General features: G+C 49.4%; 1 protein-coding gene across 1 annotated transcript in view; it reads right to left on the bottom strand.

The window, feature by feature from the left end:
* Positions 1 to 24,912, bottom strand: part of ZFR2 (zinc finger RNA binding protein 2) — a 701,383-nt gene that overhangs the window by 580,164 nt on the left and 96,307 nt on the right. Inside the window, exon 2 of the mRNA XM_085639486.1 lies at positions 24,559 to 24,772. Coding sequence (XP_085495612.1) covers positions 24,559 to 24,772 — 214 coding nt within the window. The remainder of the gene's footprint in view (positions 1 to 24,558; positions 24,773 to 24,912) is intronic.

Raw genomic sequence — 24,912 nt, 5'->3', positions numbered from 1 at the left:
AGCACTGCTTGTAATTGAAGTCATACGATTTGGTGGCCACTCAGGTGTCCAGGTGAACCGGTCTAAATCTGTGCGTATCCCTCTAACCGTTATAACCACTCCCTTTTATACAGAATACCCACTGCAATGCGCCTCCAGCTCAATTACATACTTAGGCATCGAGCTTAGTAGAGACCCAGACAAGATCTGCCAATCCAACTGCAGCTGGGCCATGGATTGGATGGAATGCAGCGTCCCGACTAGACTACCTTTATCAATGTCAGGCCGCATCGCCATAGCGAAAATGATTTATTCGTCAATGTCCCAATTCCTCTTATCTCCAGTTTTTTCAAACGTCTGCGGTCAAACCTGATATCACTGATATGGGCAGATCACCTACTCACTCTACCACAATCGCAAGCCCCGGATTTTCAGCTGTATGCGTTATGCACTCAGGCACACTTTTTACACTACTGGATTCATCCCACGCCATTACAGCCTCATGTCGCGGTCGAATTAGACACAGCCTCCCCTTAGCCGCTCTCCATGGCCCTTTTCCTCCCTTACACCCTGCCTAGAGCGTAGATTGACACAGTGCATTGTGTTTGTGGGGCCTGGGCTGGGCTTAGGAAACGCGCTGGATGTCTGCAGTTATATGCCTTCGGTACCCGTGTTCAACCCTGTGATACAAGGGCGCTATTGACCGTGCAGACAAACTTGGCATTCACTCATTTGCCGATCTCTACCCTGGCGACCAACTTCTGGCTCCTCTGAAATCTACTGACTCAATCACTGTTACTCTGCTGAACACGTTCCTTTACTTTCAGCTGCGTGCAACGTGCCGTGCGCTACACGACACCTTCCCTACACACCCGCAACCGCTCCTGGCGCTGGAACATGTATACACGACACCGTCGCTGCAAAAGTTAATAACACACCTCTATTGTCTTGCACAACAATCTGCCCCTGCGCGTATCCCAAAGGCGCGAGAAGCATGGAGTGCAGACCTTGCCATCCCCTTGACGGATGCTCAATGGTCCTACTGTTGGTCCTTACTTGAAACAATATCCTCGAACTACCGTTTCCGTCTCATTCATTTAAAATTTCTCCACAGATTTGATCGCACTCCGGCACAGCTACGGAGAATGGATTCCAACTGCCAACATTGTAATGCGTCCCACTCAGAATTAATGCATTTGGCATGGCACTGTCTGGCAGCGCAGCGTTTTGAACAGAGGTCTTTAGTACAATAGCAGCGATCGTTGGTGTGGCTATACTCCTCTCTCCACTTACTGACATGTTGGGGTATGCTATGAGGTGCCAAGTGCATATTGTAAGCTAGTCGCCCTGACACTCCTCCTTGCAAAGCGCAGAATTGTCAGTCACTGGGGTAGGGCGCAGCCCCCTAAAATTAAAGATTGGGTGAAGGACATAGTTTACTGCCACGAACAACTTTTGACATATTGGGAATTTATGACTCCGAATGCCCGACCCCGCGATTTCTGGCAGCCTTTCACCTCTTGTCTCCTTCGTACAGATACAACCCTAACTATGGCCAACGTGCACAACACTACTTCACAAGTTGCACCCAACGGCACACCCTGCCCTGATACACTGTAAGACTGGTTCACGATGTTGTCCCTTAGTCAGCCTCTCCAAGCACCTATCAGTGCAGAGGGGGTACAATATGCTTGAAGGCCCCAGCAGACAAAGGTACAGATTCTATACAAGGGCTCTTATCTGATGTAACATCTTGTTGTTTCATAAGCTTTATTTTCAATATCATCCTTTTAACTGTATGTACATTGCGAATGCGTGTGGGTCATTGTTAACTGATCTGGTTTTGCCAACTGCTAATAATGGCACCCTCCAAACAAGTGTTGCTCTCTACTGAAGAAGGACAATTATCCTGAAACACGTGTCTAGAGATACACAGCACTGGCTGCACCAAGGGTGAAAAACTAAAGCCCGACACCGAAGAAAGTGTTATCATGCACTGCATTTATTATGATGCATCAGGGCAAACTGAGTGCTGGAGTGTGAGGCAGTGTGCGCCCACCCCCTCCTATTTGAAAAGGCTCCCTTGAGCTAACGAGCTGACGAGCTCTGGTTTATGCACCTGCACCCCGCGAGTGGTACTGAGACCTGAGAAGACTTTGGGCAGCATCTTCAACACCTCCCAAACAAGTGTTGTTCTCTACTGAAGAAGGACAATTATCCTGAAACACGTTAAAATACATTCAAATGCACTAAATGAAACCTAGTGACCTGAAAAGCAATTTATATAGGATGATAATTGGAAAATATATGGTCAGAGTGCTTAATAAATTTAGTTTTATCAAAATAAAACTTTAGAAAAGGTTTCAAATCAAGGGAGCACAAATCCATTTGAGCTGGAGTGTAAGGATTCTGAAAGAAGGTTGGAAGGGAGACTGACTAATATACATATACCGATCCCCCAAAACAAGCCTTTCTAAACTCTTCCCTCTGACTCTTCCCCTCCACATCCCTTTTTAATCATCCCAAGCCTCCTACTACTGCGATAAACTCCCCAAAAAAAGAAGTCTAAATCCTTCACTCTTCTATCTCTCGACTATCCTTTTCAATCAAAATAACAGACTACCATGTCCACCTCTCAAATTTTATATTTCACTATACTAATTCGCAACTAATCTGTTATGGGTTCCAGAGCAGCGTGCTACTCGCCGAAAAAAAACACTTCAACACCTCATCAGAGGTAGCAAACACTATATAAATGCAAACCTTTTTTCCCTCTTATATCCCTCCGCTACCCTTCTCTAGCCAAATAACCGAATAACATATCCACCCCTCAAATTATTTTCATATTTCACTATACTAATTCACTACTAATCCTTTATTGGGTTCCGGAGTAGCGTGCTACTCGCCAAAAAAGCGCTTCAACACCCCATCGGGGATAACAAGCGCTATATAAATGCAAACCTTTTTCCCCTCTTCTATCCCTCCACTATCCTTCTCAATCCAAATAACTGACTAATATCCACCATTTAAATTACTTTCACATTTCACTATACTAATTCACCACTAATCCTTTGTAGGTTCAGGAGTAGCGTGCTACTCGCCGAAAAAAAGCGCTTCAACACCCCATCAGGGGTAACAAGCGCTATATAAATACAAACCTTTTTTCCCTCTTCAATCCTTCCGCTATCCTTCTGAATCCAAATAACTGACTAATATATCCACCACTCAAACCACTTCATATTTCACTATACTAATTCAACACTAATGCTTTATGGGTTCCGGAGTAGCATGCTACTCACTGAAAAAGCGCTTTGACGCCTCGTCAGGGGTAGTAAGCGCTATATAAATGCAAATACAGTACAATGCAATACATGCAATAAGAGACATCTTCAGGAAGAAACTAGAGACTGACAAAATCGCCACCATAAAAGCGGCCTTTCAGGAGACATACTGGTGAGACACTTTATGAATAGCCTCAAAAGGGAGGCACATTAATTTGGAAAAGACCACATTCAACTCCCAGGGAAAAGAAGGTTTCCTTAAGGGAGGGTAAACTTAATCCCTTCCAGAAAATCCTTGACAACTGGAATTTTTAAAAAAGCGGTTTGTGAGCAATTTTTCCTGTAAGCCCTTGTGGCTGCAAGGTCTATTTTTATAGAAGAGAACTGCAGCATTGACTTCGCTAAATCTGGAAGATAAGGGAGTACAGCATCTTCTTGGCATTTAGTAGGATTAATTTTGCAGGCACCAAATGCAAAACATTTTTCCATCTTAATAGATACAATGTTCTAGTGGAAGGAAGTTTCGCCTCTTTGAAGATGTTCAAAAAATCCTCCAACAGATTTAAATATCCATACTGCAAGAGTTCAAGTGCCAGGCTGCTAAGCTAAATAATGGAAGACTGGAATGCAGGATCTTGCCCCCAACCTTGAATAGGAGATGTGTCCAGGTTTGTTAGGATTGTCCAAAATGTGTAGAACAGTAGTCACACTGGAGTTATGAGAATACTTTTTGTTCTTTTCTCTACAATTTTGATGATCACAGACAAGATCAACAGGGCTGGATAAAAAGCATAAACAAACTTCTTTGATCAAACAATTAAAAGAGCGATCCCTAGTGTTTGTGGTTGGTACTGTGTAATTTGGGCATTTCCTGCTGCCTGTGTTTGCAAAACCCCATTTACAAACGATAACTTGCAGGACTTTGTAGGTTATTACCCAATCGTGATTCACTTCTACTAGCCTGCTTAGAGGAGTGACTTGCGTGTTAGGATTTCTGGTGGGTGGAGTACTGTGATGTGCAGGTTCTATGCAACTGGCAATCTCAAAATCGTCAGAACTTCTACAGACAGTTCTTTGGATCTTGTGCCTCTCTGTTTGTTGAGATAATACTGTTGTGGTGTTGTCTGTCCGAATAAGCAGGAAAGACATTGTGAAGTTGGGTGGAAATTACTTCAGAGCTTGATGAACCATCCACAACTCCAAGAGGTTGATGAGGTAGGTATTTTCTTTCAACAACCACAAAGCTTGGCTCTAAAGACCATCAATATGGGCTCCCCAGGAGAGAAACATCACTCACAATGGGGTGAGACGGCGCTTCTGACTGAAATGGGACACTCTTCAGTAGACTGGAATATCTGCACCATATTGAGAAGAAGTGAATTCCAGTCTGTGACAACATCATCGTATCCTCCCAAAGGGCAGAGAGTTGACACCACTGGTCTTTCATACATTGTTGCAATGGGCTCATATGCAGATGGGCGTTTAGGACCAGAAGAACGTGGGAATCCACTGAGATGCGGAGTGAAGAGATTTAACAAGCGTCGGGATACACTTGATGTTATTTTGTCTATGCATGCTCCACACGTAATAGATGGACAGTACTATAGTCACTGTTGATATTTTTACTTTTATTTATTTTACGGAGTTTTATATAGCGCGAACTTGACCTGAAGGTATCGGGTATCAGAACGCTTTACATAGAACCAGCTGCATTACATGAGGACATATATTTTTTTTTTGTTAGACACGGGGAGATTAAGTGATTTGCCCAGAATCACAGGATGTTCAGCGTCATTGCCGAGACTCGAACCCGGTTCCCCGGGATTCGAGGTCGACCGCCCTAGCCATTAGGCCAACTCCTCTCCCCTGTGAAGTGATTTACCCGAAGGCCAACTGGTGTAACAGAAAAAAAGGCTGATGTCTTTTTCAGTCAGTCGTTTAAGTAAGGGAAAACATAGATTCTAATTTTTCGAGGTTTGATGCTACTTAACCCATGCCCTCACACAAAAGTAAGAGGGGCATATTTTAGACCGAAAGTCAGGACAGTATTGTAAAGGGCACTTCCCCCAGAAATCTCAAGAAACTGTGATGCCTCTGATGGAACTATGAAAGTAAGTATCTTTAAGATTTATAGCACATACCCAACCCCCTGAAGGAGTTGCTGGTATGTTTGGAGTAGTTACAATGCACAACGTATGTTTCTTTATGAACTTGTTTGTAGTCCTGAGGCCCTAAATAGGGCAATATTTCTCCTTTGGCCCTTTCTTCCGAACCAGAAAGGAGCAGAAGCAAACTCCCATCCTTTTCTGGTGCAAGCAGACAGATTCTGCTGCATCCTTAACGAGTAGGGAGATGACTTCCAAATGAAGCAAGTCTAGAACATGTTGAAAAGATTGGAAGGAGACGGTGACTTGAACCTCAGGTAACATCTATTCTCTAAAACATTCAACACCCATCTGGCAAATGATGGCTAATACTTCCCCTTACAAAAGTAATAAACGGAAGAGGGGTATGGAGGAGTCACTATTTGGAGAACTTTCCTATGGCTACTCCTGGCTGCCTCCTCCTTTCATAGCGTTTTATGGCTGAAAGGTTTTCTGATGTTGTTGAACAAGTTACTTACCTTCGGTAACAATATATCTGTAAGAAACATTAGTTAGTTAGATTCCTTACCTTCGAATATCCCCAGGCGTCAGGCTGGATCCGGAAAATAGACTTTTCGTCAGCAGTACCCTTGCGCATCGGTAGGCGTCGTCTGTGACTCTGCGTCCGTCGTCGGCGTCGTGATCGCAGGGATGACGTTGGAGTACTTAGACGCCGCCCTCGCACGCTGACGTCAGTTCTGTACACAGCTTTCCACGCCAGGAACGCAGATCCATGCACGAAACCGACACTGGTGCCATGAAACTAGGGCCCTGAAAGGGATGACCTTAACCCTAGATATCAGTTCGCAGAACGGGGATGATGGGCGGGCGGTAAGGACTCTAACTAACTAATGTTTCTTACAGATATATCGTTACCGAAGGTAAGTAACTTGTTCATCTGAAAGAAACACGTTAGTTAGATTCCTTACCTTAGAATAGATACCCCAGCAATACCAACCCCGGTGGTGGGTCTGCAAACTAAGATCACACCAGGAAGTCCTGGAGAACAGAACGGCCAAAGAAGCCGTCTCGCTGGACTTGGCTGTCCAGGCAGTAGTGCTTGGCAAACGTGTACAGCGAGGCCCACGTTGCTGCTTGACAAATGTCCTGCAGAGGGACTCCCCCTCCTAAGGCAGTAGTAGCCGCTATGGCCCGAGTGGAATGGGCCCTCAACCCCACAGGAGGATCCTTCTTAGCCAAGGAATAACAGGGCTTAATGCACAAAAACGACCCACTGAGAGATGGTCCGCTTGTGCACTGCCCGCCCCTTCTTAGCGCCCACGTAGCCAACGAAGAGTTGGTCGTCCACCCAAAGCTGTTTTGTGCGGTCCAGATAGAAGGAGAGCGCACGTTTTGGGTCCAGACGGTGGAGTCTCTCTTCCTCTTTCGAGGGATGCGGAGGTGGAAAGAAGGTGGGCAAGGTAACAGACTGCCCGATGTGAAAGGCAGTAACCACCTTAGGAAGAAAAGAACGGCGAGTCCTCAGAACAACCTTGTCCAGATGGACAGAGAGGAAAGGAGGTTTAGAAGAAAGAGCCTGGAGCTCACTCATTCTTCAGGCAGAGGTGATGGCAACTAGGAAAGCAGTCTTGAGGGTCAGAAGACGAAGAGGACAGTTATGAAGTGACTCAAAGGGAATGCACATCAGATAGGTTAACACCAGATTCAAGTCCCACTGAGGCATTACAAAGGGGACAGAAGGAAGCATGTGAGTAATGCCTTTTAAGAATCTATTTACAACAGGGGACTTGAAAAGAGAAGGCTGATCAGGAAGCCGTAAGAAGGCAGAAACAGCTGAAAGATATCCCTTGATGGTGCCCAGAGCAGAGCCCTGCTGGGCCAGGGAAAGAAGAAAGAGGAGAACCTCAGAAAGAGGGGCGGAAAGGGGATCCACAGCCTTTGCTGTGCACCGTGCCACAAATTTGTTCCACCTGCAGGCATATAACGTTTTAGTGGAGGGACGCCTGGCTGCCAAAATGACATCACAGACTTCAGGAGGCAAGTCAAATGGCATAAACTGCCGTCGCTCAATCTCCACGCATGGAGGTGGAGGCTGGACAGGTTCGGGTGGAGGACCGTCCCCTGCTGCTGCTGCGACAGAAGGTCCTCCTGAAGAGGCAGTCGAATCGGGGGATCGATTGACAGACTGAGTAGCTCGGGATACCAGTATCTTCGTGCCCAATCTGGAGCCACAAGGATGACTTGGGCCCGGTCGCGCCTGATCTTCTTCAGCACTCTGGGAAGAAGTGGTATAGGCGGAAAAACGTATAACAGACCGCAACTCCTCTCGTGACGAAAAGCGTCACCGAGCGAGTGCCGCCTTGGAAATTCCAACACGCAGAACTGATGACATTGCGCGTTCTCTTCGGTGGCGAATAGATCTAACCAAGGCTCTCCCCATTGCCGAAAGAGGCCTTGCGTCACGTCCGAGTTCAGGCGCCATTCGTGATCCATCATGCACCGGCGGCTGAGTTTGTCCGCCCTGGCGTTCAGAGAGCCCGCCAGGTGTTCAACCACCAGGGTGATGCCCTGATGTTCCATCCATGTCCAAAGGCGCAGAGCCTCCTGACAAAGGGTCCACGACCCCACCCCGCCCTGTTTGTAGCAATACCACATGGCGGTGGTGTTGTCCGTGAACACCTGCACTGCACTTCCTCGGACAGAGGGAAGGAATGCCTTCAGTGCAAGCCGGATCGCCCGCAGCTCCAATAGGCTGATATGGAGCCGGGACTCCGCCGGAGACCAGAAGCCTCTGATCTCCGCCTCTCTCATGTGGCCCCCCCATCCCAGGAGGGACACATCCGTCACCACCACGTGCTCCGGTTGGGGTAGGGAGAGGGATCTGCCACTGACCCAATCGCGGTCCGTGAGTCACCACTGCAACTGTCCTCCTAGATCAGGACGTGGTCGGACAAGTTGCCCTGATGTTGCGCCCACTGGAACTTCCGGGCCCACTGCACAGCCCGCATCCGCCACCTGGCGTGATGCACCAGCAGGATGCAGGAGGCCATCAGGCCCAGCAGCCGTAGAGCCATCCTGACCGAAACTCGGGATAAAGGCTGAAGGATCGGAATCCGAGCCTGAATATCCTGAACCCGCTGTTCGGGAGGATAGACCCAAACCTGAGCTAATGTCAGCATCTTGAACTTCTCCTTCCGGAGGAAGGCGTTGATGCTCCTGAGGTCCAAGATAGGGCGTAGGCCCCCTTTGCCCTTCTTGGGAACCAGAAAGTAGTGGGAGTAACAACCCCGTCCTACTTCTGGGCCAGAAACGAGCTCGATGGCCCCCTTGGCTAAGAGGGCCGTACCTTCCTCCAGCAGAAGTTGCAAGTGATCCCCCGACATGCGGTGGTACTGCGGTGGCATGGCTGGAGGGGTCACCTCGAAGGGGAGTGTAACGCCCTGAACGTCTCAGGATCGTTTAACAGACACGACAATGAGGACGCAACCACTTGTGAAGGGTTAGTTATTTTAATGAAGGCAAATATAATACAAGGAATAAACAAAAGTTATAGTCACTGGAATCCTCCAGGCTAAGTACGTTACCAGCCCACAGCACGGATGGTCCTAACCGTCCTCTGCATATACGCCGATCCCGGCGTATGCCAACAGAGGGCAGAAATGAAATTGCCGACAATGCCAATCGGTAGGCTGTGAGGGGCACGAAGAGTGTTGGGGAGAATCGAGGAGTCAGGGAAACACCCAGCCGGGGTCTCTACCTGAAGGGAGCAGCCGCTCAACCTCTTCCTCAGACTGCACCGGGACGCGGAGTCACCTCCTGGTGATGCGTCACCGATACCCCAATCAAAAGCAAGAAGACTGAACCGAGAGCAGCCGCTCGATCGATCCTGTGGACTTCCGAGTCTGTAACGCGGCAAACACCTCCTGGTGTGCGTTACAGCTGGCAGTCCCTGTGTCTCTGGTCGGGCTGGGAGTTACGATTCCAACCAGCAAAAGCGCCACTGCGCTTGGACTCTGCCGAGTCAAAAAGCGATGCTCAATGGTTGACCGGTAGAGCTTCCGGGTCCTTCACAGGTGACGATGGGGCAAGACACGGCCAAGGGAGTAACGACTCGACCTACCTCCGTTCTTGCCTTACTGGAGCACCACTCCGGAACACTGCTCTTCACGAAGCAGGTACGTCGGTGTAAACACAATATCCGACAGCGTTGTACCTCCCGGTTCCTCCCTTTATAGGGCGTGTTTCCCTTGAGTTATGTAACAGCTCTCCTGTTTACATAAGGGCGTGTTTTCCTTGAGTTATGTAACAGCTCTCCTGTTTACATAAGGGCGTGTTTCCCTTGAGTTATGTAACAGCTCTCCTGTTTACATAACCTCTCAACCGCTAAGCATCCTGGGAGATGTAGTCCGTTTTTGCTGGTTACCGTTTTCCTCCCCTCGCATGACAGGAATTCTTGACAGTACATCCTCCCTCTCAGCTGCTCCCCACGGGTCCAGCGCTGGCAGGAAAACGCCGATGGAACAAGGAGACCAAGCGCGGAGCATGAACCCCTTCAGCCGGTTCCCATGAATACTCCTCCGGGCCATAGCCTTTCCACGCAACCAGGTACCACAGTTTCCCCCTGCGCCATTTGGACGCCCGTATGCCCGACACTTCATACTCCACCTCCGACTCCACGCATACCGGCCTAGGTGTCCCAGACGGCTTGGAGGGTGCTGGTTTGAGCAATGATACATGAAAGACAGGGTGTATCCGCAATGACTGGGGCAAGCACACCTTCACGTTCACGGGGCCCATACACTTGGTAATTCGATAGGGGCCCATGTACTTGGGATGGAACACACTGTTCTTTCGAAACCTCATGTTTCTTGTGGATATCCAGACGTAGTCTCCAGTGCGGTACAGTGGCCCGGGCCTTCTCTTCCTATCTGCCGCAGCCTTGTATCTTCTCTTGGCCTCTATTAGGACAGCCCTTGAGCGCATCAACGTGTCTTTTATGTGTGCCACCCTGTCCGCTGTGGCGGGAATCCTGTCCTCTCTGAACGGATGTAGAAATGGCAAGAACCTGGGATGTTGGCCATAGTTGCTATAGAACGGAGATGACTGTGTGGAGCTGTGAGTGGCGTTGTTATAGGCTATCTCTGCAACCCATAGCAAGTCGACCCATTCTTCCCTGCCCTGGTCCACAAAACATCGCAGATACTGTTTGAGCGTTTGGTTCAGGCGCTCGGTTTGGCCGTCCGTTTGAGGGTGGTAGCTGGTGGACAGGGCGGTCTTAACATGCAGCGCAGTGCACCAAGTCTTCCAGAATTGCGCAGTAAACTGCGACCCCCGGTCCGACACGATCACCCCAGGTAATCCATGCAGTCGTACCACATTCTTTAGGAGTAGGGACGCCAATTCCCCGGCCGTAGGGACTCTCTTGCAGGGGATGAAGTGCCCCATTTTCGTCAAGTAATCCACCACCACCAGTATTGCCGTCATCCCCTGGTCTACCGGTAGGCCCACCACGAAGTCCAGTGATATGCTATCCCATGGTCTATCCAGGGTCGGAAGTGGATGTAAGAGCCCTTGGGTTCGGCCATGGTCGGCCTTCATGGTAGCACACGTAGGACACTCCTGTCCCCACCTCCTGACATCCACTCTCATGGTTGGCCACCAGAAATGCCGTCCCATGCTAGCCACCGTTTTTTCAAAGCCCAAATGACCTGCGCATGGAGAGTCATGGCACCAGATGAATGCTTGTTTCCTTAGCCTAGGCGTGGGTATCAATAGGCACCTGCCCTTCAGGGGTATCCCGTCCTTCAGCTGCCATTCTCTGTGACTGAGGAGCCACCTCCGCCATGCGAATGACCTGATCCCTCTCTTTATTCCCCTCAGGAAAGTATCCGGTTGGATAACCCCCAATACCATCCTCGGGGAAATGATGGAACGCTCGGTCGCAGGCAATGGTTCCTTAACTGCAGATTGACGGGACAGGGCGTCCGCCTTCCGGTTTTCCGTCCCCGGCCGATATGTGATGCGGAAGTTGAACCCCGCAAAGAAGATCATCCACCGCAGCTGCCTGGGAGAAAGGTGTGTAGTGGCCGTCATGAACTGTAGGTTCCGATGGTCCGTGTACACCGATACCACATGTCTTGCCCCCATCAACCAATGCCTCCATTCGGTGAAGGCGTCCTTGATTGCGAGAAGCTCCTTCTCCGCAATATGGTAGTTGCGTTCGGCGTCGTTGAGTTTGCGGGACATGTACGCAACGGGATGAAGCACCCCTGTGTCGTGGTTGCGTTGGGACAAGATAGCCCCCAGCGCCACATCCGACGCGTCCACTTCCACCACGTAGGGGAGATCCGGATCGGGGTGAGCCAACACCGGCGCCTTACCAAAGGCGCTTTTCAGGGCCTCAAAGGCTTTGTTCGCTTCAGGGGACCAGACAAACTCCTTGGACTTCCTCAGTAGCTGTGTGATTGGGGCCACCACTCCTGAAAATCCATCTATAAACCGCCTGTAAAAGTTGGCGAAGCCAATGAAACTTTGGACGTCCTTCACGCTTTGGGGCACCGGCCATTCTTTCACCGCCTTGATCTTTCGTTCTGCCATCTCCTGTCCCTCTGGACTCAGCATCACTCCGAGGAATTCCACGGATGTGACGTGGAAGTCACACTTGCTGAGTTTACAAAACAGCATGTTTTCCCTCAGCTTTTGGAGCACAGCTTTGACGTGGTGTACGTGCTCCTCCACACTGGACGAATAGATGAGGATGTCGTCGATATATACGACCACGTAGCTATCCAACTCCTCTCTGAATACCTCATTCAAAAAGTACTGAAAGGCTGCCGGGGCGTTGCACAGACCGAACGGCATGACGAGGTACTCAAAAAGGCCGAACCTGGTCTTAAAGGCGGTCTTCCACTCGTCTCCGTCCCTCATGCGCACCAGATGGTATGCCCCTTTCAAATCCAACTTGGTGTAGATACGAGCTTTCTTGACCTGTTCCAGAAGTACACTGATGAGAGGCAAGGGGTACCGATTTTTTATGGTTATCGCATTCAATGCCCTAAAGTCCACACAGGCTCTCAGCTCCCCATTAGCCTTCGGGATGAAGAAGAGTGGCGAGGCGGCCGGAGACTTGGACGGGCGGATGAATCCTAGTTTGAGGAGTTTATCCAGGTACCCCCGGAGATGCACGTTTTCAGGCTCCGTCAGGGCATACAGCCTGCCGCTGGGAACGCTGGCCCCTGGCACCAGGTCGATCTGGCAGTCAAACTGTCTATGTGGTGGTAGCACTTCCGCCTTCACCTCATCAAATACATCCTCAAAACAGTGATAAGCCTGGGGGAGAGCCACATCTTTTTCTGCCGCTGTAGCCACCGTCTGACTCCCGCTCTCATCTGCGTCAAGGGATTCCGTTCTTATTCCACAATGCAGGATGCAATACGGTGACGTCATTTCGATGCGATGTGTTGGCCAATCCACAAAGGGGTTGTGTTTCTGTAGCCACGGCAATCCCAATATGACGCCATATTGGGGCGCTCGGATGATGTTAAAATCGATTTGTTCCAAATGGTTCCTCCCATATCTCATCGGAAGGACCCCCGTGTGCTGCCCGATGGGCCCCGTCACCAATCGCCTACCGTCTACAGCATAGACGTCTTCGGGTACAGCTTTGGGAAGAAGCACGAGCCCTAGCCTGCATGCCTCGTTGTGGTCCATAAACATGCCAGTGGCCCCTGAATCCACCATGGCCACAACGGGTATCCACTGGTCATGCACTCCCACGTGCACCGTGAGAAACAGGTGTCGTTGTCCCTTAGTGACCGAGTTGGAAAGTGAAGGGATGGATGAGTGACTCCGAGATGCCCCTTCTTTGGTCTGGGAGTCCTCTAGTTTTCCGCCGGTATGTCCACCACGGCTGTTACCGACCGGTTGGCCCGATAACGTGACGTCTTCGGTTTGGCAGGGCATTCACGTACGTAGTGGCCTTTTTTGCCACAATATAGGCACAATCCTTGTTTACGGCGTGACTCTTTCTCCGTGGCTGTGAGGCTCGCTCGCATTGCGCCGATGTCCATGGGTTCTCCCTTGGATGCGGTGGAAGTTTCAGGACTTCCCACCGTCACATAGGATGGAAGGGATTTTCCTTTTCTCCCATGATCCCCCTTTCTTTCACTTAGCCTATGTTCCAGCCGTAATACCAGGCTGATAAGGCCCTCACATGTCTCGGGTTGAGGGTCGATATGAGCCACGGCGTCCTTGAGCTCGTCGCACAGCCCTTGATGGAAGAGCGCCGTCTGTTTAGCAACAGGCCACTTGGTTTCCGCAACCAGCCTTCGGAACGCGTTGAGATACTGCACCAGGTCGTTGGATCCCTGTCTCAACTCAAGCATTTCACGGTCCGCCGTGTACGAGTCAGCCCTTCTGTCGAATACCTTCAGGAATTCCTCGCGAAAAGCACCCCAATCACATAAGATGGGGTCGTCCCTGCTCACCAGAGGTACGGCCCATTGTGCCGCGTTTCCAGCCAAATAGGATATGAGGAAAGCCACACGAGCCTGACTCGTGGGGAACGCCTTTGGTTTGCACGATAAATGTAGCGCCACTTGTGTGAGGAATACCTGCACTGTGTTAGGATCCCCACTGTACCTCTCTGGTGTTGCCAAGGGGATGGCTACCGGCATTTCCACTACTACCGCAGGGGTCTGGTTCGTGAGGGAGGTGCTGGGCGTGAGCGGGTCCAATTGGATAGCATCCAGTCTGGCTTTTACATCGGCTGTTTCGTGCCTAGAGGCAGCCACTTCAACTTGCATGGCCGCTAAAGCAGCCAGCACATCATCAAGTGTTGCCATGTCTGTTATCGACCGGGAGACAGTTAGTGTTATTAAGGTCGGATATTTTGTAACGCCCTGAACGTCTCAGGATCGTTTAACAGACACGACAATGAGGACGCAACCACTTGTGAAGGGTTAGTTATTTTAATGAAGGCAAATATAATACAAGGAATAAACAAAAGTTATAGTCACTGGAATCCTCCAGGCTAAGTACGTTACCAGCCCACAGCACGGATGGTCCTAACCGTCCTCTGCATATACGCCGATCCCGGCGTATGCCAACAGAGGGCAGAAATGAAATGGCCGACAATGCCAATCGGTAGGCTGTGAGGGGCACGAAGAGTGTTGGGGAGAATCGAGGAGTCAGGGAAACACCCAGCCGGGGTCTCTACCTGAAGGGAGCAGCCGCTCAACCTCTTCCTCAGACTGCACCGGGACGCGGAGTCACCTCCTGGTGATGCGTCACCGATACCCCAATCAAAAGCAAGAAGACTGAACCGAGAGCAGCCGCTCGATCGATCCTGTGGACTTCCGAGTCTGTAACGCGGCAAACACCTCCTGGTGTGCGTTACAGCTGGCAGTCCCTGTGTCTCTGGTCGGGCTGGGAGTTACGACTCCAACCAGCAAAAGCGCCACTGCGCTTGGACTCTGCCGAGTCAAAAAGCGATGCTCAATGGTTGACCGGTAGAGCTTCCGGGTCCTTCACAGGTGACGATGGGGCAAGACACGGCCAAGGGAGTAACGACTCGACCTACCTCCGTTCTTGCCTTACTGGAGCACCACTCCGGAACACTGCTCTTCACGAAGCAGGTACGTCGGTGTAAACACAATATCCGACAGCGTTGTACCTCCCGGTTCCTCCCTTTATAGGGCGTGTTTTCCTTGAGTTATGTAACAGCTCTCCTGTTTACATAAGGGCGTGTTTTCCTTGAGTTATGTAACAGCTCTCCTGTTTACATAAGGGCGTGTTTCCCTTGAGTTATGTAACAGCTCTCCTGTTTACATAAGGGCGTGTTTTCCTTGAGTTATGTAACAGCTCTCCTGTTTACATAAGGGCGTGTTTCCCTTGAGTTATGCAACAGCTCTCCTGTTTACATAACCTCTCAACCGCTAAGCATCCTGGGAGATGTAGTCCGTTTTTGCTGGTTACCGTTTTCCTCCCCTCGCATGACAGGAATTCTTGACAGGGAGGGAGTAGCCCCTTCGGACGATTTGCAGCACCCACCTGTCCGAAGTGATGGTACGCCAGTGGAGCAAGCGATGGCGAACTCTGTCTCCCACTGGCGTGGAATGAGCCTGAAAGCTCGGACTAGGAAGGCTTTGAGGCAGATGCTGCGGGAGCAGATGTGGACTGACCGGCTCTCTGTCCCCCTGCTCCGCCACGGTGGAATCCACGTCCGCGACCGTGTTGAGGCTGGTTCTGCAGCCTGTGGCTGGACGAACGTGCGGGGGCGCCCCTTCCTTGGCCACGAAAGGGATGAAAAGCAGAAGTTTGCTGGCGTTGGGCCGAGAGGCCCAAGGACTTGGCCGTAACCCTGGAGTCCTTAAAGCGCTCCAGCGCGCTATCTGCTTTGTCGCCAACAAGACGACGGCCATCAAAAGGGCATGTCCATGAGGGTGCTCTGCACATCCCCTGAAAAGTTTGTGGACCTCAGCCAGGCGTGACGACGAATCGCCACTGTCCTTGCAATCGTTCTACCCAGCGAGTCCGTGGTGTCAGTCCACATCGAATGGAGTACCGTGCTGCATCCCGCCCCTCAGCAAGAGCCTGGGCGAGCCGTGTCCTGGCCTCCTCTGGACACTGGGGCAGCACATCCGCCACCGTATCCCACAAAGAGTGGGTGTAACGGTCCGAAAAGGTACGTGGTATTAATGGACCGCAACCCCAGACTGAGGGAGGAAAACAGTTTCTTGCCCAACTGTTCCAAACTTTTGGATTCCCGATCCGGAGGTGCGAACGGGAAGGCAGTTTGGGACGTGGAGGCCTGGATAACAAGACTCTCAGGGGTGGGGTGTACGGACAGAAAGCTGGGGTCGCCTGGAGCTGGGCGGTCGCGCCGAGCCACGTTCCGATCCACAGGAGAGACTGTGGAGGGCTTGGACCAAGTGCCCATCAGAACGTCGGTGAGGGCCTCATTAAACTGCAGTAGAGGCTCCGAAGAGCTTACTGGCGGTTGAAGCACCTCAGTGAGGAGGTTGGTCCTCACGGCCGCGGCAGGGAGCTCCAGGTGTAGGGCCTGGGCCGCCCTGCGCAGCACCACAGAATAAGTCGCACCCTCCTCCGTAGCCACGGAAGGAGGAGAGATGAAACCAGTGTCAGGCGAAGTGTCTAGACCACTGGCATCCCCCAGCTCGTCTGCCCAGTCCTGAGTTAACTGGCACTGCTGTGCCATAGGGTCCTCAGACCCCTCCCAGTCCTCCCCTTCATCCGTCTCCTGGTAAACAGGCAGAAAGGACGGAGCCGGGTCATAGATGAAATGTTCACCCATCGACGCCGCTTTGACGCCGGACCCGGACTGAAACTAGGGACAGCGTCGTTTGAGGACGGCGCCAGGAGCGACACCATGGGGGTCGGTGCCGGCGCCGGCGGAGGAGTCGTAAGCTCAACGGACATCGACCAGGATCCAGGCATGGATCCCACGGGGACCTGCGGCGTCGGGACCGAAATCGACAACGGGGCCGAAGCCGCCAACTCGCTAGGCTCCCCAGTCGGACCTGCGGGGCCCAGAGGCGTGCCGGCTGGCCTCGACGGCATAACGAGACTCCTCATGGCCACGAGGAAGTCCCGAATCTTGCCCGGAGTCGCATGAGGCCCAGGGACCGGAGGGTATGGGGCCGGATGCGACTTCTGCGGAGCCACGCGGGTGGTGCCACCCAAACCCTCAGCCGAGTCGCGCGACCGGCGAGGGGAGTCAGAAGAGCGATGCCGCTTCTTCGACTTCTTTTTACCATGCCTCCACTCACCTGAATGCGAGGACTTGGATCCGGACGAGCGGTGATGACTTCGGCTCCGCGACCGGTCCCTCGACCTCCTCCTCGACCGGGACCTCGAGCGGCCGACTGCCGGATCTCGAGGAGCTTGTGGGACCGCTCCCGCATAGCCTTCGGGGCACGACTTGTCATCGTGGTCACCCCCAAGACAGTAGAGACACCGATGATTGGGGTCGTCACACGGCTTGAACTCGGGCATCCCTACCGGCACCAGGAGTCGAAGTCGACTCGAAAAGAGAGACAAAAATGTCCAAAAAGTTAGTCAAAAAATGACTAAGGGTACGCTCTTCCCGGATCTACTGGCGCGGAAAAAAGAAGAACTGACGTCAGTGCGCGAGGGCGGCGTCTAAGTACTCCGACGACGTCATCCCGGCGATCACGACGCGGAGTCGCAGACAACGCCTACCGACGCGCAAGGGTACTGCTGATGAAAAATCCTTCCGGATCCAGCTTGACGCCTGGGGATATTCTAAGGTAAGGAATCTAACTAACGTGTTTCTTTCAGATTTCAAGAGTACTGCTGGGCCACTGAGACGTCTGAATCCTCCAATGTTGTAACCATCTGTCTTAAGGCATAAAGGAATATTATTATCTCTAAGCCAACTGCTTTTTGTATTTCCAGCTCAGCGTTGAGGCCCTGCGTTTCTTCGTCTGTATGACTTCCAAATAAAATCGCTCTAGAGAATGGAAGGTTTCAAATCCTTTGTGGAGTCCCTGGCTTTAAACCTGTGAGACAAAGCCATGAAGACAGGCAAAGAGTGAGACCATGACAATAGTCATGGACAGCTAAGTCGGCAGCATCAACAGTCACACTAATTTCCTGACTAGATACCATCATACCCCTTGGAGTACTTCCGAGCAGTTCTGTCTGTCCTCAGAAGGTAATATGTTGTGAAATCTCCGACGATTCCTCCCTCAGAGACCTACTGACACCGTCCAAAAAGAGCAGTGTCGCTGGCTCTATTTACAGCAGTGATCGCTGTACTGCAGAACTTCTTGTCTACCAAGTTAATCTTCTTACTTTCCTTCTCAGTTGGCACTGTGAAGGCTGACGACATAGGATGAAGTTTTCCAGCGGCCTTCACTAAGACAGACTCAGAAAGAGGATATGCACACAGGAAGAGACAGTCCTGCTTGGGAAGCTCATACTTTTTTTGCAACTGTAAAGGGGAAGGCTTGACTGAAGTTGTAGTTAGGAACAACTCCACTGCAGGTGTAAGAAGTCCTGGAACCAACGGCAACAAAGGGCAAACAAAATGTCAAGGATGTAGTGTGTCAAAGTTGGCTGTAGACTTAGGTTGGACCACTGGAATTGGTACATGAATTTTGTGGGATCCTCTCACCAAAATCTCATGGGATACAATCTGGCTGGCGGCAAATCCAGAAGAGTGGGACAGTAGCGGCAAACTGAAGAAGACATAGTTTCGTAAGTGTGGTTAGAGGATCTTGTTTGCTGTGAAGATCTGTACCAGTGTACTGAGGCGCAATCAGAGGAGGCAGAGTGGCATAGGTAGCGCAGGTGAAGTGGATGAAATTTGCTGCGTAGGTTGAAGTGATGCTAGCAGAACAGCTGGTTCTGATAGTGCTAGATGAGGTCCTGGAGAGACTGCATCGTAAGGAGTGTGCTGTGAGGGAGATGACAAGGTAACTGTTGGTGAACTTCTCAGAAGAAAGACCTTGAGTAGTTTGAGTCTGGAGACCGTTAAATTCTTCTCTTTTTTGATTTGTGAACTTAGAAAGCAGAAAGGTTGAAAGATGTGCTATAAGTCATTCGACATCGAGACAGTCTTTGACAAGGACAGCCTTGTTCCTCGCATTAACCTGACCCCTACTGGGCATTGAGCCAGCTCTAGAAGGCAAGTAAGTGGTGACAGAGACCACCCTAGAGTTCACAGACCTCAATGTCAAAGGGTCCATTTTCTTCTCCTGATGTGGTATCTCTCCATGGATCTCCCCCAGTTGGGGAGGGAGCTTTGGAGACAGTGGAAGGAACAGAGATAGAGGAGACTCCCTCTCCACGTTAGGTGTTCTTGGTACTTCTTCGTGTATGCGGCGCTTCATGAGAACCACGAAGTCTTACCTTCTCCATGTCCTTCACAACATCTTACAGAATTCGCAGGATTCAGGAAGATGAGAGAATGGGGGCACATAATACAGATGCGTGAGGGTCTATTTGAGCCTTTTTCCTCCCATAGTTAGGGCATTTTACAAAAAGGGATGGCATTTTGTGAGCTAAAAAATATTTTCCAGTCAAGAAACAGAAAAAATATGATATAGTCTCAAAAGACATCTAACAAAAGTGTTTCGGTCAGAAAAATCTCAAAAAATGACAAGCTCTTTGCTCCAAGAACCTGTCAGAAGGAGCCAGAAAAAATAACTGGCTCGCCAGTCATCTACATGACATGATAGGATACTGGAGGTAAACTGTGACTTAATGGAGAAGCACAGTTTTCTCCCTGCCTTTTTAGGTTTCAGTCTATATGGATACATGGTTCCTATTATTCTCATCGTTCCCTTAAAAAATGTTTGCGAAAGAGTTTTCAGGTCATACTTTTTTTAGTGACTTAGTACATAATTGAAAAATAGTTACCTCAGGAGCAACTAAGGAGATAGAAGAGATGGAATGCCTCACACCTGTGGGGTTTTGCACTCAAAGATGGAGGCCAGAGTTTAAGAATGTGCATAGATCTTCACAATCTAAACAGAAACATATAGGTTGATAGGCAACAGTTACCTAACATAGAGGAAGAGCTGTCCATGTTGATAGAAGCACAGGTACTTAGGGCCATATGTAGGAAGCCCAATACCGGTCGGTAACGGACGATTTTCGGTAAAAATCACGTTACCGACCGGTATTCAGGCTTTTGGTATGTAGGGGGGACATTTCAGGATTCGGTAATTTACCGAATCGGTAAAATTACCGAATCGGTAATTTTACCGATTTGGTAAAAACCGAATCCTGAAATGAGATGTAGGGGGAGTGTGTGGGTGTAGTGTGGATTCGTTATTTACCACCAACTGAAAGTTGGTGGTAAATGACGAATGTCCTAGAAAAAGCATTATTTGTCCCGTAGAAGTGTGCAATGTGGCAGACATACATGCCCTTAGGGCATGTATGTGTGCCACATGTGCACACATGCAGGAATCAGGGGTGCAACAGGGTGTCAATGTGACACCCTGCCACCCATGATGATGCCTCCCCCATTACCGATTCGGTATTTACCGATTCGGTAATGGCAACTGGCTTCCCATTCCAGGCCCATAGGAATGAATGGGAAGCCAGTTGCCATTACCGAATCGGTAAATACAGATTCTAAAATACCGACACTTACCGATTCGGTAATATTTTACCTACATTACATTTACCGATTCATAAATACCGAATCGGTAAAATTCGGTATTTAAGAATCGGTAAATGTAATTTACCTACATATGGCCCTTAGTGTGGTGGACCTCTTGTCAGCATATCACAAAGTGCTGCTAAGAATGTACCTTTATGACGTATACAAAAATATGATGGGCAGAATACCTGAGTTAATCTCAGTCAATGGCAATTACTTGGGCCGCATCCCAGTCAACAGTTATTTTGCACACCATCACAACGCAGTTTGGATCCTGCCAGATGCAAATTAGTCTTGACCTAGCTCCGCTAGGAACAATTCCAGCCTAAACTGCCAGGCCAGGTCTCCTTGAACCGGAATACAAGCAACACAGAACCGGAACACAACAAACCATTACTAGTTTTGCAGGGATTGGGACTTTTCAGTTGGGGGTAGCTTGCTTCCAGTGGCAAAGTGAGCACATGTCTCTCGTCTGGGCACACAATCATTTGTCAAGAGGCATGTAGGTTAATCCTGATACCTTATGGATAAGTATCAGCTGTGGCATGATTCCAACTTATTATGAAAAAGGTGATCGAGCAAACTGAAGGGGTAAATGTTTTCAAAGATGATAAACTGGCTTAAGGTTCAGACAGGAAGATTTACAATGGGGCGTTGCTACAAGTCCTGAAGGGGTTGCAGAAGAGTGGGCTTTCTGTAAAAAGAGAGAAATGCCAGTTTAGGGTAGGAACATTTGTTTACTTGTGGTCATACCATCTCAGGCGAGGGCATCAATCCTAAAGCTAATTCAGCCAAGCCCACTGTTGAGGCTCACGAGCCAGGAAACAAAGATGAGGAGTTTTTTCCTTGGCCTTGTTAAAAATATTATACTAAGTTTATTATTAATTTATCAAGTTTGGTTTCTACAACCACTCAGTTGTTAAAAAAGGGGAAATATTTATGTGGACTAAGGAATGTTGAGAGTTGTTTAAAGCAGTGAGGTTTTACACAGGGAAGATGCCTACCTTCCAGACAGGATGGCTATGCGTAGGATCTCCCACCGAGGTGCTCCCGGGCTAGGGATCGCCTTATGGCGTAAATCCCTCGAAAAGTCCCCCCAGCAAGTCACCACTACCTGGTCAGCGAGCTGTGACATAATGCCGACTATGGACTGCTGGTCGCATAGGCGAAGACCCTGCAGAAGCAACAATTATTGAAGTGGGAACCTGAGAAGATCCCCCGGGTTCCGGGCTCGGCTCGCTGTTGGCACAAATCCGGGTGAGTGTTAGGAGACGTGCCTGCAGACGGCCACCGGCCCTTCCACCCCAGGTTCCCACTCACAAAGAAGCCATTTATGACCTGGAAAGTCTCTGTTTTCCCCCAAAACCCGGTGCCCCTGTGACCTGTCGGAGGGAGAGAGCTGGGCGGCCATTCTATGGTAAAATGAGCCCACCGCCGCCCTCCGTTGTCCGACCGCTGAATGTCTGCAGAAAATGGGGTTCCAAGCCTCCGACACTGCCTCTCCGCTCGCCTCTGCTCGTGAATTCCCGGGCGGGGGATGGTCCAGAGCGAGGCAACCATGTTAAAGAAAACGAGTCAGCCATGAGGTTCCCACCCCTGCGCTCCTTAGCTACCAGCCTCACACAGCATTGAACTGGCCTCGGCGCCGGAAACCATTCCCAAGTTCCCAGGAGTGTTGAAGCAACTGGGACAACAAGCATGGAGGACATCTGGCCATTACCAGCTCGGGGATCCCTCCAGGCCCAAGATGACCGCCCTTGAGTGCAATAGCACCCTGAAGGCCGGGCTGAAAGCAAGAACCCAAACAATGATGAGAAGATCATGCTGTGTAGATGTGTAATATATATTTTCCCAAACATAATCGCTTCAACTCTTCTTAAAATGTAATCTTAAGTGAATTTGCAACTTATATATAAGTAACTAACCTCTAGTGTCTGTAGTAGACATATGTACTTACAACCATTTTTATGTGAGTTGAAAATGAAATCTGTTTGTATCTTTTATGTAACTCATGTACTCTGAAGTCCTTATGTAATGTAACTGGTTCTATTGTAAAGCGCTCGGACACCTTCGGGTAAAGTTCGCCCTATATAAAAATGCCCCAAAAAAACGAAATGCTTTTTTATGTGTTCAAGAAAAAAACATTCTCAAGACAACCCATGAGGGTTTCAAACAACTTTTATCTCATGCTGAAAATGGGGAGAAAAAATGTTTTGAAGGGAGCAGAGTGAAAATGTTCAGAAGTCGACAGAGATGCACTCGCATGTACGTGAGCTATTAGGCAATTTAGGTATTATTTATGGGGGATGCTTTTCACAGTTACAGTTTTCTTTCTGATGATTAGACAGAGGTTTGGACAGTGACAGATAACCTATGCCAGGAAGGTGATGTGCAGGGTTGAGGTGGATACCATCCAAGGATTTGAAAGAAAAAGTGGTAAATCTGGTATATGAGGGACACCTACGTAGGAACAGAACAAAATAGTATGTCAGGCAACAATATTGGGGGTCGAGAATGAATCCTATGGAGGAGGTGTAGTGAGAGAGGACACTCAGCGTGCATGTTGTGATGAGCAGTGGGGAAAGAGTCATTGCCACTTGTGGGTGTGCCAGAGCAGTGGTGGCTGGTGAATCTAGAAAGTAGAGAGGGACAAAAAAAGTCCCCGACCTTGACCGAACAAGACAACAAGACAACGAAGAGAAGGAGCCAAACTTCTCCAGGTAGGCTCGGCGACCAGGGCTTGCAAAATAACACTGGAGTCAAATGGAGCATTCCAGACCACAATCATCTTGCACAGTTACCTAAAAATCCAGATGGTGGGTGAGCCACTGCCGGATCGAGCTAGATACCCTGCTCGGCGTGCGATCCTCTTTGACCTTCAAGTCCCCATGTGGCTTCTACCGCCTACCCATGCACCAAGAATTAAAACACAAAGTACCAACCCTTTGTCTTTGGACATGTGTTCATCAAAACTTTAAGGGGATCCAAAATGTGTTCAGAAGCAAATTTATTAACCTCAGAAGTTTGTAAAAGTGGGTCAGCCCGTGTCAGGAACTGGAAGTCGTTACCTTCAACTTGCACACCGATGTCTGCAACATCGGCATTAACTCAGTTAGAAAACTTTGAAAATGATATAGCAGGTCAGCACGTTGAATACGAAGCTACACATTACGCCCCCCCCCCCCCGGTATATCTCCCTGGGATTTGAACCTGTAGCCTACAGATTACACTTAAACGCCTGCAGCAGACACTTAAAGCTATGGGGCTGGTATTCAATCTACTTGTGAGCGGTTGATTTCACACATAGTTCGCTGCTGTGGTCGTTCAACCAACTGAGCTGGCTTACTGGGGCCTAAACTCAGATGAGCTGGTGTACACTTCTATGAGGTAAGCCCCTAAACATAAGTGCCAATTCAGGTTTGCTTTAAAGGACTTTGTGATATCTTTGACTGTAGTAAGCTACCTGAGTGAATAGTACAGAAAAATTGTCTTAACTACAAACCAAAGTAAATTCCATCCATACTTCATAGGTTCCTGCACACAAAACACTGAGATGACAGGGACAGAAATCTGAGGTATAATTCGAGGAACTAGACTTCCTGTCTCTGCTGCCATTTTTAGCACCAAATATGCAGCCTTGGAAGCAGAGAGCCAATTGTCTGCTCTGTTCACGAAAAAGGATAACCACAATGCATTCAGATCATAAGCCTTTACACATAAAGTACCCAGAATCGGTAGAAGCTGCACAGCCTGAATAGAAGCAATGGCTTGGATGAATAACTGGAGTAGATGCAGAGAAGAAAGGGTGTGAGAAGTTAGAAAACACAGTGGATAACAGAGGTGGTGATACCACAGACCACTGTAAAATATCAAGAGAAGAGACTTAAATCTAACATGTGAGGGTATCTGTAAGATAGGGCACATTTATGGAACACAAATATGTAATTACTGCTACGACAAAACACAATGATGAAGCCTTACATTGTTCCCTAGCAACACATATTTTATAAAACAGATTTCCTATTTAAGTCCAAACCTGGTAATTTGGTGTAGTAACAGGCTGTGGAGGTAGTTCCGGTTGTCTAGTGCCATAACCATAATCTGCTGCATGTGTTGTGTAGGCTCCATATGCTACAGATGGAACAGGCCTGACAGCCTGTACTACAGGAGCATAGGCTACCCCTGGGACTTGTTGGACTGCATAGGTGGCGGCAGTAGCTGGATGGCAGTAGGCTGTAACTGGAGGCGTGCTGTAAAGAAAAACAAGAATATTAATTTAACTATTTTTGTTTATCCAAGAATATGAGGCTCAAAAACCTGAAAGCAACCCCCATCAATTTAAAGAAAAGATCATCAGCACCAGGAACCCCCAGTTGTTTGCATTTACATA

This window comes from Triturus cristatus, chromosome 12, assembly GCF_964204655.1.
Source record: "Triturus cristatus chromosome 12, aTriCri1.1, whole genome shotgun sequence".
In the NCBI taxonomy this organism is placed as follows: Eukaryota; Metazoa; Chordata; class Amphibia; order Caudata; family Salamandridae; genus Triturus; species Triturus cristatus.
The sequence above is the reverse complement of the archived record's forward strand: the minus strand, read 5'-3'. Positions and strand labels throughout refer to the sequence as shown.